A 14747-nucleotide genomic window follows, 5' to 3' on the forward strand; every position below is an offset into this window, starting at 1 on the left:
ATGAGATGGACTGATACAGTAACAATGGACTCAAACATACTAACGATCATGAAGATGGCATAGGACTGAGCAGCATTTCCTTCTGTTTGTAATACATACGGTCACCATGAGTCAATGACACCTAACAACTATTCTAAGGTAGGATTGGAGTTGCCGGTCCCAAGAAGCGATTTGACATTTAAAGATAACATCACTACTAGAATCTGTCAGCCAAGAAGCCAGGTAGGTAGTGACATACCACCACCACCACCATCATCAAGTATTTATTAACTGTTTATTCTGCAGAATACACATTATTGTCTCCAATTTAGAATGCTTTCATAAATTAAAAGTAACTGAACATGGCATCTCTCCTGTTCTGGAATGTACAAAGTTAGGGATTTCTACATGCGATTTATTAAATGAGAAATAAAAAAAAAAAAAAACAGGAAAAACAGTGAGACTATATTTAAGTACAGAAACACAAAATCTGTGTGAAATTTGAAAAGCAGCTTCTTTGCACTATTTTATTGAAAAAGTCTTTCTTCCTGGTAAGTAGAAAAATTACTCAGTACTACAGAAAATAAAGTGCTTTCAGATATTTATAAAATATTTCATATTCCAATAAAACCCAGTGATCAAACTGGAGTTAAGTGCCTTGTAACTGAATAACACAGAATGACCATCTTCCTGATCATTTGAAATTTCTCCAAGTTATATTTTATTTTTATACACTTATATCCATGAAGTAAATTTGATAGGGGCTATCACAAAAAAAAAAATTTTTTTTTTTTTTTATCAAAAATAGTTATACATGTACAGATAGTACTTGGCTTTCAAAAAGGTTAGAGAATGTATATACACGTTCCCAGAGTCCTCAACACAACACCCCTGATAGTGAAGAGACACTTGTTTCTTCATTTGGTTTTCAAATTCCTTCAACGAGCACATGATTCGATACAGAAGAATAGGTCTTAAACATGGTGATATTAAAACTAGGAGATGTGACCAAAAAACAAAACAAAACAAAAATGACCAATACAAATGGGAGAAAAGAAAGACGCAAGCAAGAACCTAAGCAATTAAAAAAAAAAAATACAGACAGAAAACAAAGTTTAAGGAGTTGAGTGCTTAACGGCTTCCGTTACCGAGTTCTTTCCTTCGCTTATTAGGGTTTTATCCCGAAACCCTGTTTATAATGTAGCACGTGGCTCCTCTTCAGCTGACACCAGTTTTCAATGACTTCTCTCTGTTCTTGCCACCTAGAATCCTGAGACCCACACTCCAATAGGTTCTTTTTAGTCCTATGAAGGTAGCCATCTTCTTCCACTCTCAACATGAAAGTTATCCCACTAAAACCGATTTTACTAACGCTTTTTAAAACATAAATTTTAAGAGTATTTGATGTTTGTAGAATTGTATAGTCATCTTATACTATCCCAGAAGGAATAGGTCACCTATACCCAAACGTTTCTCGGTGTGTATGGACTAAATGTAACAATGCAAATTTAAATACCCGTACTTATTACCTGCAGGACTATTAGGGGTAAAAGTTTCGATGGCAGCGAGTTTGGTTTGGCTCTTTTTTTAAGTAAAGTAAGGGGTCAGTGGTGGTTTAGTGGTAGAATTCTTGCCCTCCATGAGGGAGACCCAGGTTCAATTCCCAGCTAATCTACCAGTGGATGCTTGGGTATTGCTATGATGCTGAAGAGGTTTCAGTGGTGCTTCTAGACAAAGACAGACCAGGAAGAAAAGCCTGGAGGTTTACTTCTGAAACTCAGCCAGTGAAAACCCTATGGATCACAACAGTCCAATCCCAGTGTGCATGGGGTCACCTTGAGTCAGGGGCCGAAATGAAGTTGGTTAACAACAAGTAAAGAAACCAACCACATATGCTCTTGCAACATCTTGTGGGTTGGGATGACAGAAGACAGATGTCTTAAGAGTGATATTGGGTCAAATTCTATAGACACTACTGTGCTGGCTCCACCAGGAAATTCCAAGGTAATTAACATTCCTGTGACAGAAACAGCTTGGATTATTCTTAGGCAATAAAGCTCAAAATGGTCAGATGAGCTAGAAATCTATAGAAGTGAAGATTAGATATTTGTTATAGAGTATCCTGACAGTAACCTACATCTTATTTACTGAAAAAAGATAAGGGCACTTAAAAATAAATGCATGCTTTTTTTTTTTTAATTGTGCTTTAAGTGAAAGTTTACAAATCAAGTCAGTCTCTCATACAAAAATTTATATACACCTTGCTATATACTCCTAGCTGCTCTCCCCTAATGAGACAGCATACTCCTCTCCATCCTGTATTTCCCGTGTCCATTCAGCCAGCTTCTGTCCCCCTCTGCCTTCTCATCTCCCTCCAGACAGGAGCTGCCCGTATAGTCTCATGTGTCTACTTGAACCAAGAAGCTCACTCCTCACCAGTATCATTTTCTGTCTTATAGTCCAGTCCAATCCCTGTCTGTAGAGTTGGCTTTGGGAATGGTTCCAGTCTTGGGCTAATAGAAGGTCTGGGGACCATGACCTCTGAGGTCCTTCTAGCCTTCTAGTCTCAGTCAGACCATTAAGTCTGGTCTTTTTACTAGAATTTGAGGTCTGCATGTGTGATTTTTTAAATCCCAAGAAAGGAAGTAGGAATTGCTATGGAAGCTCTATAGAAGCCATTTTTGAGTGCAAAGCAAGAGAAGGCTCATAATTCAGTGGCCAATTAAAACAAAACTAAGAAGTAGCTGACGTTATTACTTATCATAAGTTGATATCACCAGGAATTCTGAACTTTAAAAGTTCTGTATGTCTGCTACACAGCACAAACCTTGCTAATAAGGCACCATAACTTATTAGCATCTTACGCACCAAGATGGTGTGACTGACACGAACGAGGGCTTCATTCAGCCTTCAGCTCCAGAGCCTCGTGTTTACAGTAGAGACAGATTTGGTGAAACAGCTCCTCTCTTTCTCTCCAAACTTTCCAGATATGAGTCATGGATTTAGGAAACAAGGAGCCAGAGTTTGGCTAGCAACGGCGACAGTCACACAGGGGCAAAATCTAAAACCCAGGCTTAAAATAACTGATGTTCTTAACTCCAGAGCTGTTCGGGAGCACTGATGTGTTACTCAGAAACACTGACTTCGCTTAATGGGCTATAAAGATGGCAAACTTTATACATGCATACCGCGTTTTATGGAGCTTAGCTTTATTGCGCTTTGCACATACTGCATTTTTTACAAGTTGAAGCTTTGTGGCAACCCTGCATTGAGCAAGTCTATCGGTGCCATTTTTCCAACAGCATGTGCTCACTTCGTGTCTCTGTGTCACATTTTGGTAATTCTTTCAATATTTCAAACTTTTTCATTATTATTATATCTGTTATGGTGATCTGTGAACAGTGATCTTCGATGTTACTATAGTGATTGTTTGGGGGCTCCACGAACCATACCCATATGAAACCGCAAACTTAACAGATAAATGTTGTGTGTTCTGACTGCTCCATCGAGCGGCCGTTCCTCAGTCTCTCTCCCTCTCCTCAGGCATCCCTACTCCCTGAAACATGACAATACTGAAATGAAGTCAATTAATAACCCTACGGTGGCCTCTAAGCTTTGAAGTAAAAGGAAAAGTTGCACATCCATCACTTTAAATCAAAAGCTACAAATGATGAAGCTTAGTAAGGAAGGCATGTGAAAAGCCAAGATAGGCCCAAAGCTAGGCCTCTTGCACCAAACAGTTAGCCAAGTTGTGAATGCAAAGGAAATGAAAAATGCTACTCCAGTGAACCCACGAATGATAAGAAAGCGAAATAGTCCTTATTGCTGATGTGGAGAAAGGTTTAGTGGTCTGCATAGAAAACCAAACCAGCCACAACATTCCCTTAAGCCAAAGTCTAATTCAGAGCAAGGTCCTAACTCTCTTCAATTCTATGAAGGCCGAGGGAGGTGAGGAAGCTGCAGAAGAAAAGTTTGAAGTTGTTCATGAGGTTTAACGAAAGAACTCATCTCATAAAAGTGCAATGTAAAACAGCAAGAGCTGATGTAGAAGCTGCAGCAAGTTATCCAGAAGATCTAGCTAAGATAATTGATGAAGGTGGCTCTACTAAACAATAGATTTTCAGTATAGACAAAACAGCCTTATATTGGATGAAGATGTCGTCTAGGACTTTCATAGCTAGAGGGGAGAAGTCAACGCCTGGCTTCAAATCATCAAAGGACAGGCTGACTCTCTCCTTAGGGGCTAATGCAGCTGGTGACTCTAAGTGGAAGCCTGTGCTCATTTACCATTCTGAAAATTCTATGGCCCTTAAGAATTATGCTAAATCTACTCTGCCTATGCTCTATAAATGGAACAACAAAACCTGGATGATAGCACATCAGTCTACAGCATGGTTTACTGAATATTTTAAACAAACTGTTGAGACCTACTGCTCAGAAAAAAAGATTCCTTTCAAAATATTACTTCTCATTTACAATGACCTCATCATCCAAGATCTCTGATGGAGATGTACAAGGGAGATTAATGTTGTTTTCATGCTTGCTAACACAGCATTCATTCTGTACCAATGAATTAAGGAGTAATTTTGATTTTCAAGTCTTATTTAAGAAATACATTTGGTAAGGCTTTGGCTGCCATAAATAGTGATTCCTCTGATGGATCTGGGCAAAGTAAATTGAAAGCCTCTGGAAAGGATTCGCCACCCTAGATACCATTAAGACCATTCATGATTCATGGGAGGGATTCAAAATATCAACATTAACAGGAGTTTGGAAGAAGCTGATTCCAACCCTCATGGATGACTCTGAGGGTTTAAGACTTCAGTGGAGGAAGTAACTGCGGATGTAGTGGAAATAGCCAGAGAACTAGAAGAAGTGGAGCTTGAAGATGTGACTGAATTGCTGCAATCTCATGATAAAACTTTAACAGATGAGGAGTAGCTGCTTACGGATGAGCAATGAAAGTGGTTTCTTGACATGGAATCTACTCCTGGTGAAGATGCTGTGAACATTGCTGAAATGACAACACAGGATTTAGAATATTACATAAACTTAGCTGGTAAAGCAGCAGTAGGGTTTGAGAGGATTGACTCCAACTTTGAAAGAAGTTCTACTGTGGGTAAAATGCCATCAAACAGCATCGCAGGCTACAGAGAAACCTTTTGTGAAAGAAGAGTCAATGGATGCAGCAAACTTCATTGTTGTCTTATTTTAAGAAATTGTCACAGCCTTGTCAACCTTCAGCAACCACCACCCTGATCAATCAGCAGCCATCAACATCGAGACAAGACCCTCCACTGGCTAAGATTATGACTCACCGAAGGCTCAGATGATGGCTAGAACTTTTTAGCAATAAAGTATTTTTTAATTAAGGTATGTACATTGCCTTTTTTTTTTTTTTAACAAATAATGCTATTGCACACTCAACAGACTATAGGATAGTGTAAACATAACTTTTATACGCACTGGGAAACCAAAAAATTCGTGTGACTCACTTTATTGCAATATGCACTTTATTCTGGAACCGAACATGCCTGTGTCTGGCTGGAGTTGCTCAGTGTTCCTCCTTAACTTTCTGAGGTGACTTAAAGTGAGCAAGTGTGCTCAGTACTGGATAGCAAAGTCCAATGGTACCAACGACTCCCAAAGACCAGCAAGGTTTTCTTCTCTTGCCCCCGACTTGTCTCAGTCTCAAAGTGTTTTTCATTCCCTTTACTCTTCCTCCCCCCCGAATCCACTTCAATATCTGAAGACAATATGCCAACAACTTCAGAAGTACCAAACAGATAAGGAGCATAAACAATGTGATTGAAATAATTACAAACAAACAAAAACACACCTTGTCACATTGTCATTCAGGAGAATCTAGTACAAAGAACAATATCAGTGGCACTATAAACGTGTTACAAAATGATCTTTGTGGGATTTACTTCAAAGGGTGATCAGGAATTGCAAAGAGGGGGGATAAAAAACCTGACAAATTAAAGCATAATTATTTTGTATTTTTATATTGAATGTGATGACAACATTTATAGTCAACCTACCTTAAGTTTAAGTAAGTCAGCATCTGCAGATTAATGATGGCCTCAGGAATGACTCTGATACAATTGTGATATAGATTAAGAATTTCCAGTGATACGAAATGGCACAATTCCATTGGAACTTCAACCAGTCTGTTTTTAGATAAATCTATGAGAAAAGGAAAGAATATTTGGTCAACAAATGTTCAATGTAATCAATAAAATCTTGTGATTTCTATTTCGTAGCATGTTAGCCAAATTTAGGGAGCAAGGGTATGAAAAAGCATAAAAACTGCTAAAACACTTCTAGCTATTTCTCTCAGTTTGTAAATCCTGGCCAGGTTATAAGGGGAACGGAATTACTTTTCACTCTATCTGAAAAGTATTTTAAATTCATTCTCCCTAGGCAAGTATGTAAAACTGTACTCTTTAGTATCTCTGAATGCAAGTATTTACAATAATGATTTAATTTAATTTTGCATTCATAATATATATTGTCTCTCCCTCCAGGATAAAATCTCTTTTGTATACAGGGAGAATGTTTTTATATCCCCCACAAATGAAAACACAGTAGTCACTAAAGAAGTATTTTGTTCTCTAAAATTACTGAATACCTATAAAATACAAGACATAGCTAAATCAGTTGTGTCTATTAAGGATGACACCATTGTTGGCCACATGACCAAACTGTAAAACTGGGCTCTACTGGCCAAGTGTAAAGATGGGAATAATGTCCTACAGAGCAGTATAAACATATAGGACAGTCTACAGTATCACCATTCCAAAAAGAAGAATATGGGATAATCCTTAATATCTACATCTGGGTAGACACGACTTCCAAATACCATAACACAATGAATATATGGAAAGAGACACCACTATTGAAAACAATTATAACCCAAGAATAACAATCACTTCACTCCTTCTCAGGAATGACACAGTATGAACTGAAGATGTTCACTAAATAATAGATACATATTTAACGATGCACACCCAACAGCAAAATTTAAACAGGACAATACCATAGAGGAAACAGAAGAAGTCAAAGAGCAACTCTCCCTGCCTACCCCACCAATAAATAATGTGTTAGAGTAGAACTGTTCCACAGGGTTTTCTTGGCTGTCGTCTTTACAGAAGCAAATTGCCAGGTCTTTCTTCTGCAGTACTGCTAGGTGGGTTCAAACCACTAACATTCCAGTTACCAGCCGAGTGCCTAACCACTGCAACACCAGGTCTCCTTCTGTTCAACCTAGGGACCTTAAATAAACAAAATAGGGCCAACGTGGCTTCACAGGGGCATTCTAACAAATTTTTAAGGGGTAATTCTAAAGGTATTTAAACTACTCCAAACCACATAAAAAGGAGTTTCAAAATTCTTATTTAAAAAGTGAAGTATAATATCAGTACCACCATCCAACAAAAGTAGAAAAAAGGAAACCACAAATCTCACTTCTAACTACTGATGCAAAATCTTAAATAAAAATACTAGCAAAGAGAATTGAGAAGGACATAAAAAGATTAACATACTGCGAATAAGTAAGGTTTATTCTAGGTATTGTTGTTGTTGCCGTTTCTTGCTGCTGAGTCAGCTTCGACTCACGGCAACCTTATGTATAAGAGAATGAAACGTTGCCCAGCATATAAATTATATGAGGATTATTAAAACAATTTACCATATAAATAGATTGAAAGTGAAATAGCATATGATCATATCCATGGATACTAAAAAAAGCACTTGATAAAATACTACATTCATTCTATTGTAAACAATTTTATTGATATACATTTTACATATCACGATATTCACCCATTTCAAGTGTACAACTCAATGATCTCTAGTAACTTTCCCAAATGGTACAACCATCACCAGAAATGAGTATTAGAACACTTACATTAATTCTTAATACAAATGCTTAACAAAAAGAGAATTGTTAGGTATTTCCTAAACACACACACACAAATACAGTAAAACCTGTGAAAGCCAGAACCTTTGCAAGGTGGAAACTTGTCAGAGAAAGAAAACTCAAATATTTTCCACTAACACGAGTAATAGAAAAGTGGTAAGACTGCACCCTGTCAAAGATGGAAAACTTGCGAGACCCAGAAAAACAAGGCGGTCCCGTTAAGTTGTGGCTCTTACAGGTTTCACTGTATATATACACACATATGCTTACATACCTACAAGCATAAGAGAGAGAGAAGGAGAGAAGCTTTTTTTTTAATTGCTAAATCATTAAAGACAGAAACATTACCATTAAAGTCAAGACAAGACATCACTACTACTATTCTTATTTCTAACCCGTTGCCATAGAGTCAATTTCGACTCCTTGTGATTCTGCCTTAGTTATCCAGTGCTACTATAACAGAAATACCCCAAGCGGATGGCTTCAACAAAGAGAAATTTATTCTATCACAGCCTAGTAGGCTAGAAGTCCGAATTCAGGGCATCAGCTCTAGAGGAAGGCTTTCTCTCTCTCCCACTTCTGGGTGAGGGTGCTTGTCATCAATCTTCCCCTGGTCTAGGAGCTTCTCAGTGCAGGGACCCTGGGTCCAAAGGACTTGCTTTACTCCTGGCACTACTTTCTTGGTGGTATAAGGTCCCCCATCTCTCTGCTCACTTCTCTCGTTCATATTTCAAAGAGATTGATTCATGGTAAAACCTAATCTTGTAGACTGAGTCCTGCCTCATTAACATAACTGCCTTTAATCCTACCTCATTCACACTATAGAGGCAGGATTTACAACACACAGGAAAATCACATCACATAACAAAATGGTAGACAATCACACAATACTGGAAATCATGGCCTAGCCAAGTTGACACACATTTTGGGGGACACAACTCCATCTGTAACAGATTTCTACTCTTAGGATTTATCACTGCTCAGCCTGTATTAGCCAGTAACAGGAGACATGGAAAGGAAAGAAGAACCAAAATTGGAAAGGAGATTAGCTGCAGATAATATGATTGTTTTTCTAGAAAAGCCAAAAATATCAATAGAAAAACTACTGCAAATGACATAAGCATTTAATTAAGGAGCAGGGTAGAAAGTTAATATACTAATAGCTTACACACATACACACACAAAGACAAAAAACTACAACAGAAGAGACCTAATTTATAAAATAATAATAAAAGGATAAAATAATGGGAAAATAGTGGCAAGCAAGACCCAAAGGTGTATATGTCAATAAACAGTTGGAGTAAACCAGGTAACCATCTTGAAAAAAAAACCAAAAAATAACTACCTCACATCTTTGATCTCAAATTCCAGATGAATCAAATGTTTAATTGTGCAAAATGCAGCCCCAAAAGCACTAAAAGAACACATGGAAAATTTGTGTTCATGATCTTGGAATGTCAGGCCTTCCTATGAAACCAAACCAAACCCGTTGCCGTCCAGTCGATTCCGACTCACAGCAACCCTATAGGACTGAGAAGAACTGCCCCCATAGAGTTTCCAAGGAGCAACTGCTAGATTCGAACTGCTGACCTTTTGGTGAGCAGCTGAGCTTTTAACTGCCGTACCACCAAGAAATAAAACAAAGATTGGTAAACTTGATACATAAAAACAAAACTTATGTCATGTTAAAACAAACAAAAACTCTACCATAAGCACCAATGACAATCAAGGAACACGGGATGGAGTGAGAAGTCCTACAACTCATGAACCCAATAGGTTGATTTTTTATACATGTGTAGAGCTTCTATAGTCAATTAGAATAAAAAAAACCCTGCTACCCAAAAAGGAAAAAGACCATGAACAGATGGCTCACAGAAAAGGAAATACAAACGGTTCTCAAGCGTATGAAAAAGTGATCGCCCTCCCTCAAATGAGAGCAATGCAAATTACAGCCACACGCAAGCGTTTCACCAAACAGACTGAAGAATATCAAAAAGTTTGATAAACACATTTACTGCTGAGGATGTGGTGATGCAGAGGAAGGACACTGGGCAATAATTATCACAATGACAAATGTACACACACTTCGCCCTAGCAGTCTTTGGTGTCTACAAATATACTCACAGAGAAGCAAACGGCACATCTTTTAGCACTGTTTGAAAGGGCAAAAGACAGAAAGCCAGCTAAGTATCCATCAGTAGAGGGCGGCTTAAAAATTCATCTACTATTAATAAACATTATAAATCATACTAATAAACTATATAAACATATCAATAATGCTAATTATATTTCATATAATGGAATGTAATATTAAACATTATTGTCCATAAGGCAGCCATTAAAACGAGGCAGCCCTATACGTGCTGATATAGAACAAACTGAATGCCATATGGTAAATTAAAAAAAAAAAAAGTCAGGTACAGAACAGTCCGTATATTATTTGTGTTTTTCAGTAAATATTTACATAAATGTTTAAATAGAAATACATTATCTCTGGAAGGCTTTTTTTCTGGAAGGCTACACAAGAAGCTGATAAAAATGGCTGTTTGATCAGGATCTCTGGCTAGGACGACCAGAGGGTGGGGGCTTCCCAACATGGATGCTTGAGAAATTCTAATGCGCTGCTTATTTGCTTATATATATGCATATATAATAATATATACAATGTTGTAACATTCACGTGTGTATAGTTTTTTAAAAGAAGCTTCCCATCATTATTCCTACTATTTCTCTACACAAAGAATTTCATTTCACTTGAAAGAGTTAAGAGGCCAGAGCACACCACGTCCCACATGTTAAATTAAGGAAATACTGAAGGAAGCTTCCCATCATGAATGTTCTGAACCTAAATGGAAAAAAATCTAGAATTTTCACCAGAAGCAGTGGATTTGGAGGTCTGCTCATCTGACTAGCAATATAGACGCAGAAACCCTATGGGGCAGTTCTACTCTGTCCTGTAGGGTCGCAATGGGTAGGAATCAACTCGATGGCAGTGGGTTTGGTTTTTGGTTATTCTGCATATACTTTTTCAGAATCCTCTTTTGAAAGGAATCAGGCTATAATTATAAATAAATGGGAACAGTGGTCACCTGCTATGCCCACGCCTATATTGCTGGCCAAATGAGCAGACCTCCGTGTCCATGGCATTGGTAAGAATTTACCTCTAATCATAGGTTTGTGCTAACAATTTTTACATCATGCAGGAAGAAACTGTACTACAAAATCTACACACAATCTACACTTTTTGAATGCCTAAACAAAAACAGTTTTCTAGATCAGCACTGTTCAAATGAAAACAAAACTGAAAAGCAACAACACAAAAAAAGCCTTTTTTGTCTAGGTTAACTACGCATATGCTGAATTACTGATGTATAAATTTTATATTCATCAACATATACAGAGCATACTGTGTCTACAGAAACGAAAAACACATAGACCTAATGTCAAGGAGTTTATAATTTGAAAGGTAAGAGGAAGCAAACCCAGAAGTAACTACAAAACAAAAAAACCAAACCTGTTGCCTTCGAGTCGATTCCGACTCATAGCGACCCTAGAGGACAGAGTAGAGCTGACCACTAGGGTTTCCAAGGAGTAGTTGGTGGAATCAAACTGCCGATCTTTTGGTTAGCAGCTGTAGCTTTTAACCACTATGCCACTAGGGTTTCCTTCAAAAAATTAGGCAATGAAAACCTTATGGATCACGACGGTCCAATCCACAGCTGACCATGGCGATGGCGCAGGACCAGGCAGGGTTTGTTCACCTTAAGTCAGGGCCTGACTCGACAGCGGCTAACAACGTGGAAATCATCTTATATCTTCAGGCACACTCTACCAACCCACCAGAAGGAAAGGGAAGTCAGTCTGGGTTAAAAAGCTTCTATTTTGATAAATCCAGAGTGGATAAAACAATTACAAACAGTGGGAGAAAATGACATATAAATTGTTAACTTTTTCTGTTAGACGAAAACAAAGAAATAAAACAAGGTCTGGCCCCTATTTAAAAAAAGAAGACAAAATCTAGGGCTTAGTTGTAGTTAAAGACATGAAAGTCCATTTCTGGTGGGCCACAGATGTGAGCGTCCCTAACTGTGCCTTTGAAAGGCAGATCCATGTCACAAAGCAAGCCGGGCTCCAAGCCGGAGCATTACAGACAGACCAAGGCGGGAGAAGGAAAGTTTCTTCACCTCAGGAAAGACAGAAAGAATAAGAGCTCACAGATAACAGGCAAGTGTTAAGGAGACAATTAATATCTCTTATCTTTATCAACCAAAACCAGGTTGAGGCAAGTGGGTCAGGGGCTGTGAAAAGACCCACTAGGGTCTAAGTGAGAGAAAAACAGTAAACTTTTAAAAGCTAGATATAAATGTAGATTTTTAAAAATGTGTTTATTTTTGTTGTTTATCGCTCTAATTCTATGACAAATACATAGCGGCATTAACCAGTGTAGGAGTTATTTTTCTAAATAAAACATTTGTCTGGTGTTCTCAACCTTGTTGGCACAATGGAATCACTCAGAAAGTCCTTTAAAGTCCTCATGCCTCGGGCTCATGGCCAGAAATGTTGGAGCACCAGGATTCTTTAGATGTCCAAATGATTCTAATATGCGGGCAAAAGAACCACTATTCTAGGGACCAATATCCCAGGTTAAGAGGAAGGGAGGGGATGACCCAATTTCTCTCAGCTTTCCCCCTAACCCAAGCCTAACCAGCAGGTGGCACTCTCCCAGGGACAGGCAGAGTGGTGCCCTGGAGGTCTGCTTTGGTCATGGGGCTAGCACCTTAACCTACTACCCTAATTTGGGAAAGGAAACCTTACCGAAGTCAGGATTAACCACTTTTTAAATTACATTCTTACTCTAAATTCCTCAACAATCAGAGCAACAAAGACCCCACTGTAATGGTGTCTTGCGCAGTGTGAATTGACCACAATTCAAGAAAATTAGGGTTTTTTTTTTCCTCATTGAATCTTTGCCACAACCTAGTGAGGCAGGTGCTGTAATAATTCCCAGTTCCCCACGGACACTAAGGCCCAGAGAGGTTAGGTAACACGCCTGGGGACTGCAGAGCTGGCAAGCGGCAGAGTGGAGAACTGAAACAGACCCATGTGACACCGAAGCCCTGCTCTGCACCTTTGGCGATTCTGTCTTTCCAGGACCACAATAGAGGGAAGATCAGTTGTTTATGTGGCTATCTCTTTGTGTAAAAACAAGAACAAAAACATTCCACTCCTAGGTATACACCCCAAAGACTTGCAAGCAAGAATGCAACAGATACTTGTACACTGATGTTCATTGCAGCACTACTCACATCAGCCAAGAGGTGACGACAACCCAAGTGTCCATCAACAGATGAATGGGTAAACAAAATGTGGTAGGTACACAAAACAGAATACTATGCAACCAGAAAGAGAAACGAAGTCCTGATACATGCTACAGTACAGGTGGAGCTGGGAGACATTATGCTGAGTGAAGTAAGTCATTCACAGGGACAAACACTGTACAATCCCACTTATATGAAATAGCTAGGATAGGCAAGTGTCTACAGACCAAATTTTATCACTGGTTACCAGGGGTTGGTGGGAGAGAGGAGAAAAGGAGGAAAAGGGAGACTCACTGCTTAGTGGACACTAAGTTTCTGTTAAGGGTGATGGAAAAATTTGGAAACTGATAATAGTGATGGCTGAACAACATGATAAACAGAACTAACGTCACTGAATTGTACACATGAAGAAGGCTGAAAAGGCAAACAATGTTACATAAATATTCACCACGATAAAAACAACACAACGTTAGCTGACTCACTCAGCTTACCATCAGGCAGGCATTGAAAGATCTCGCAGCTTTGTACTAAAAGTAAGAGACCTCTGACCAGGTCCCTAATACTGTCTCAAGAAAGAAGAACATGTGTGCTCGGTGCCTCGCCCCCTCTGCCCGCCCCAGGCTGGATCCGTATGGCCTGCAGGTCTGCACTGGGACGCTGGGGTCCCCACGGCTCTGGGCCAGTACCCCGAGGCAGCAAACCGGAACTCCAGAACCACGTCCTCCGCATCCGTTTCATAATTGAAGCATTCACATGAAAGCCACGCAGCCAGAAATAAAACAATACCTTTTGCCCCTGCCAAAACAAGCTTTGCAAAGCCTTAAAATAAAGTAGCCAAATGAATAAAAATAAGCAGGGTAGGGTAGAAAAACAGTCCAAGGAGTCATGTGTGCAGTCAGCACGCTCTCGGGCACGATGTTGTTTTTGTATGAAAAAGGAAAGCGGTGCCTCATGAGAAACCAGAGGAGCCCTCTGCTCCAGCAACGGCACCCTGCCTTCCCGGCCACGGAGAGCCACGAAGCAGACGCACTGGCTGACAGACCCATGCAGCCGGGCACCTCTTTTGCAATGCCTCGCTTTCTGATCAGAAGAACAGGCCTGACTTTGATAATAACGTTTTAGGCTGAAAGATAAACATGTCATCATGGAAATTTAATTTTAAAGTTGTTGCTGTAATTAGGACTCGTGGTGTTGATTCTGACTCATGGCGACCCCAAGTGTGCAGAGTACAACTGTGCTCCATAGGGTTTTCTTGGCTCTAATCTTAACAGAAGCTCATCACCAGGCTTTTTCTCTCTTGATACCTCTGGGTGGGTTTGAACAGGTAACCTTTAGGTTAGCAATTGAGCACAAACTGTTTGTTTGGGCCATCCAGGAACCTAAATAGTAAATAGTAGCCCAATCATGATGATTCAGTAATTGGGTGGAATGTATGTCCTTCACATATAAAACTGAACCCCAACGCACTAACAAGCATGGGGTGTGGTATGTTTCTAATAGTCAGGAGTGCTGCTCTGTGCCTGGTC

General features: G+C 39.3%; 1 protein-coding gene across 4 annotated transcripts in view; it reads right to left on the reverse strand.

Annotated features, from left to right (window-relative positions):
- LRCH1 (leucine rich repeats and calponin homology domain containing 1) overlaps window positions 1-14747 on the reverse strand; it is a 252465-nt gene that overhangs the window by 128757 nt on the left and 108961 nt on the right. For all 4 annotated transcript variants that reach the window (XM_049853153.1, XM_049853156.1, XM_049853155.1 and 1 more), the window contains exon 2: window positions 6024-6168. In XM_049853153.1, the coding sequence (XP_049709110.1) occupies window positions 6024-6168 (145 nt within the window). The remainder of the gene's footprint in view (window positions 1-6023; window positions 6169-14747) is intronic.

The sequence above is a fragment of the Elephas maximus genome, chromosome 14 (assembly GCF_024166365.1).
Source record: "Elephas maximus indicus isolate mEleMax1 chromosome 14, mEleMax1 primary haplotype, whole genome shotgun sequence".
In the NCBI taxonomy this organism is placed as follows: domain Eukaryota; kingdom Metazoa; phylum Chordata; class Mammalia; order Proboscidea; family Elephantidae; genus Elephas; species Elephas maximus.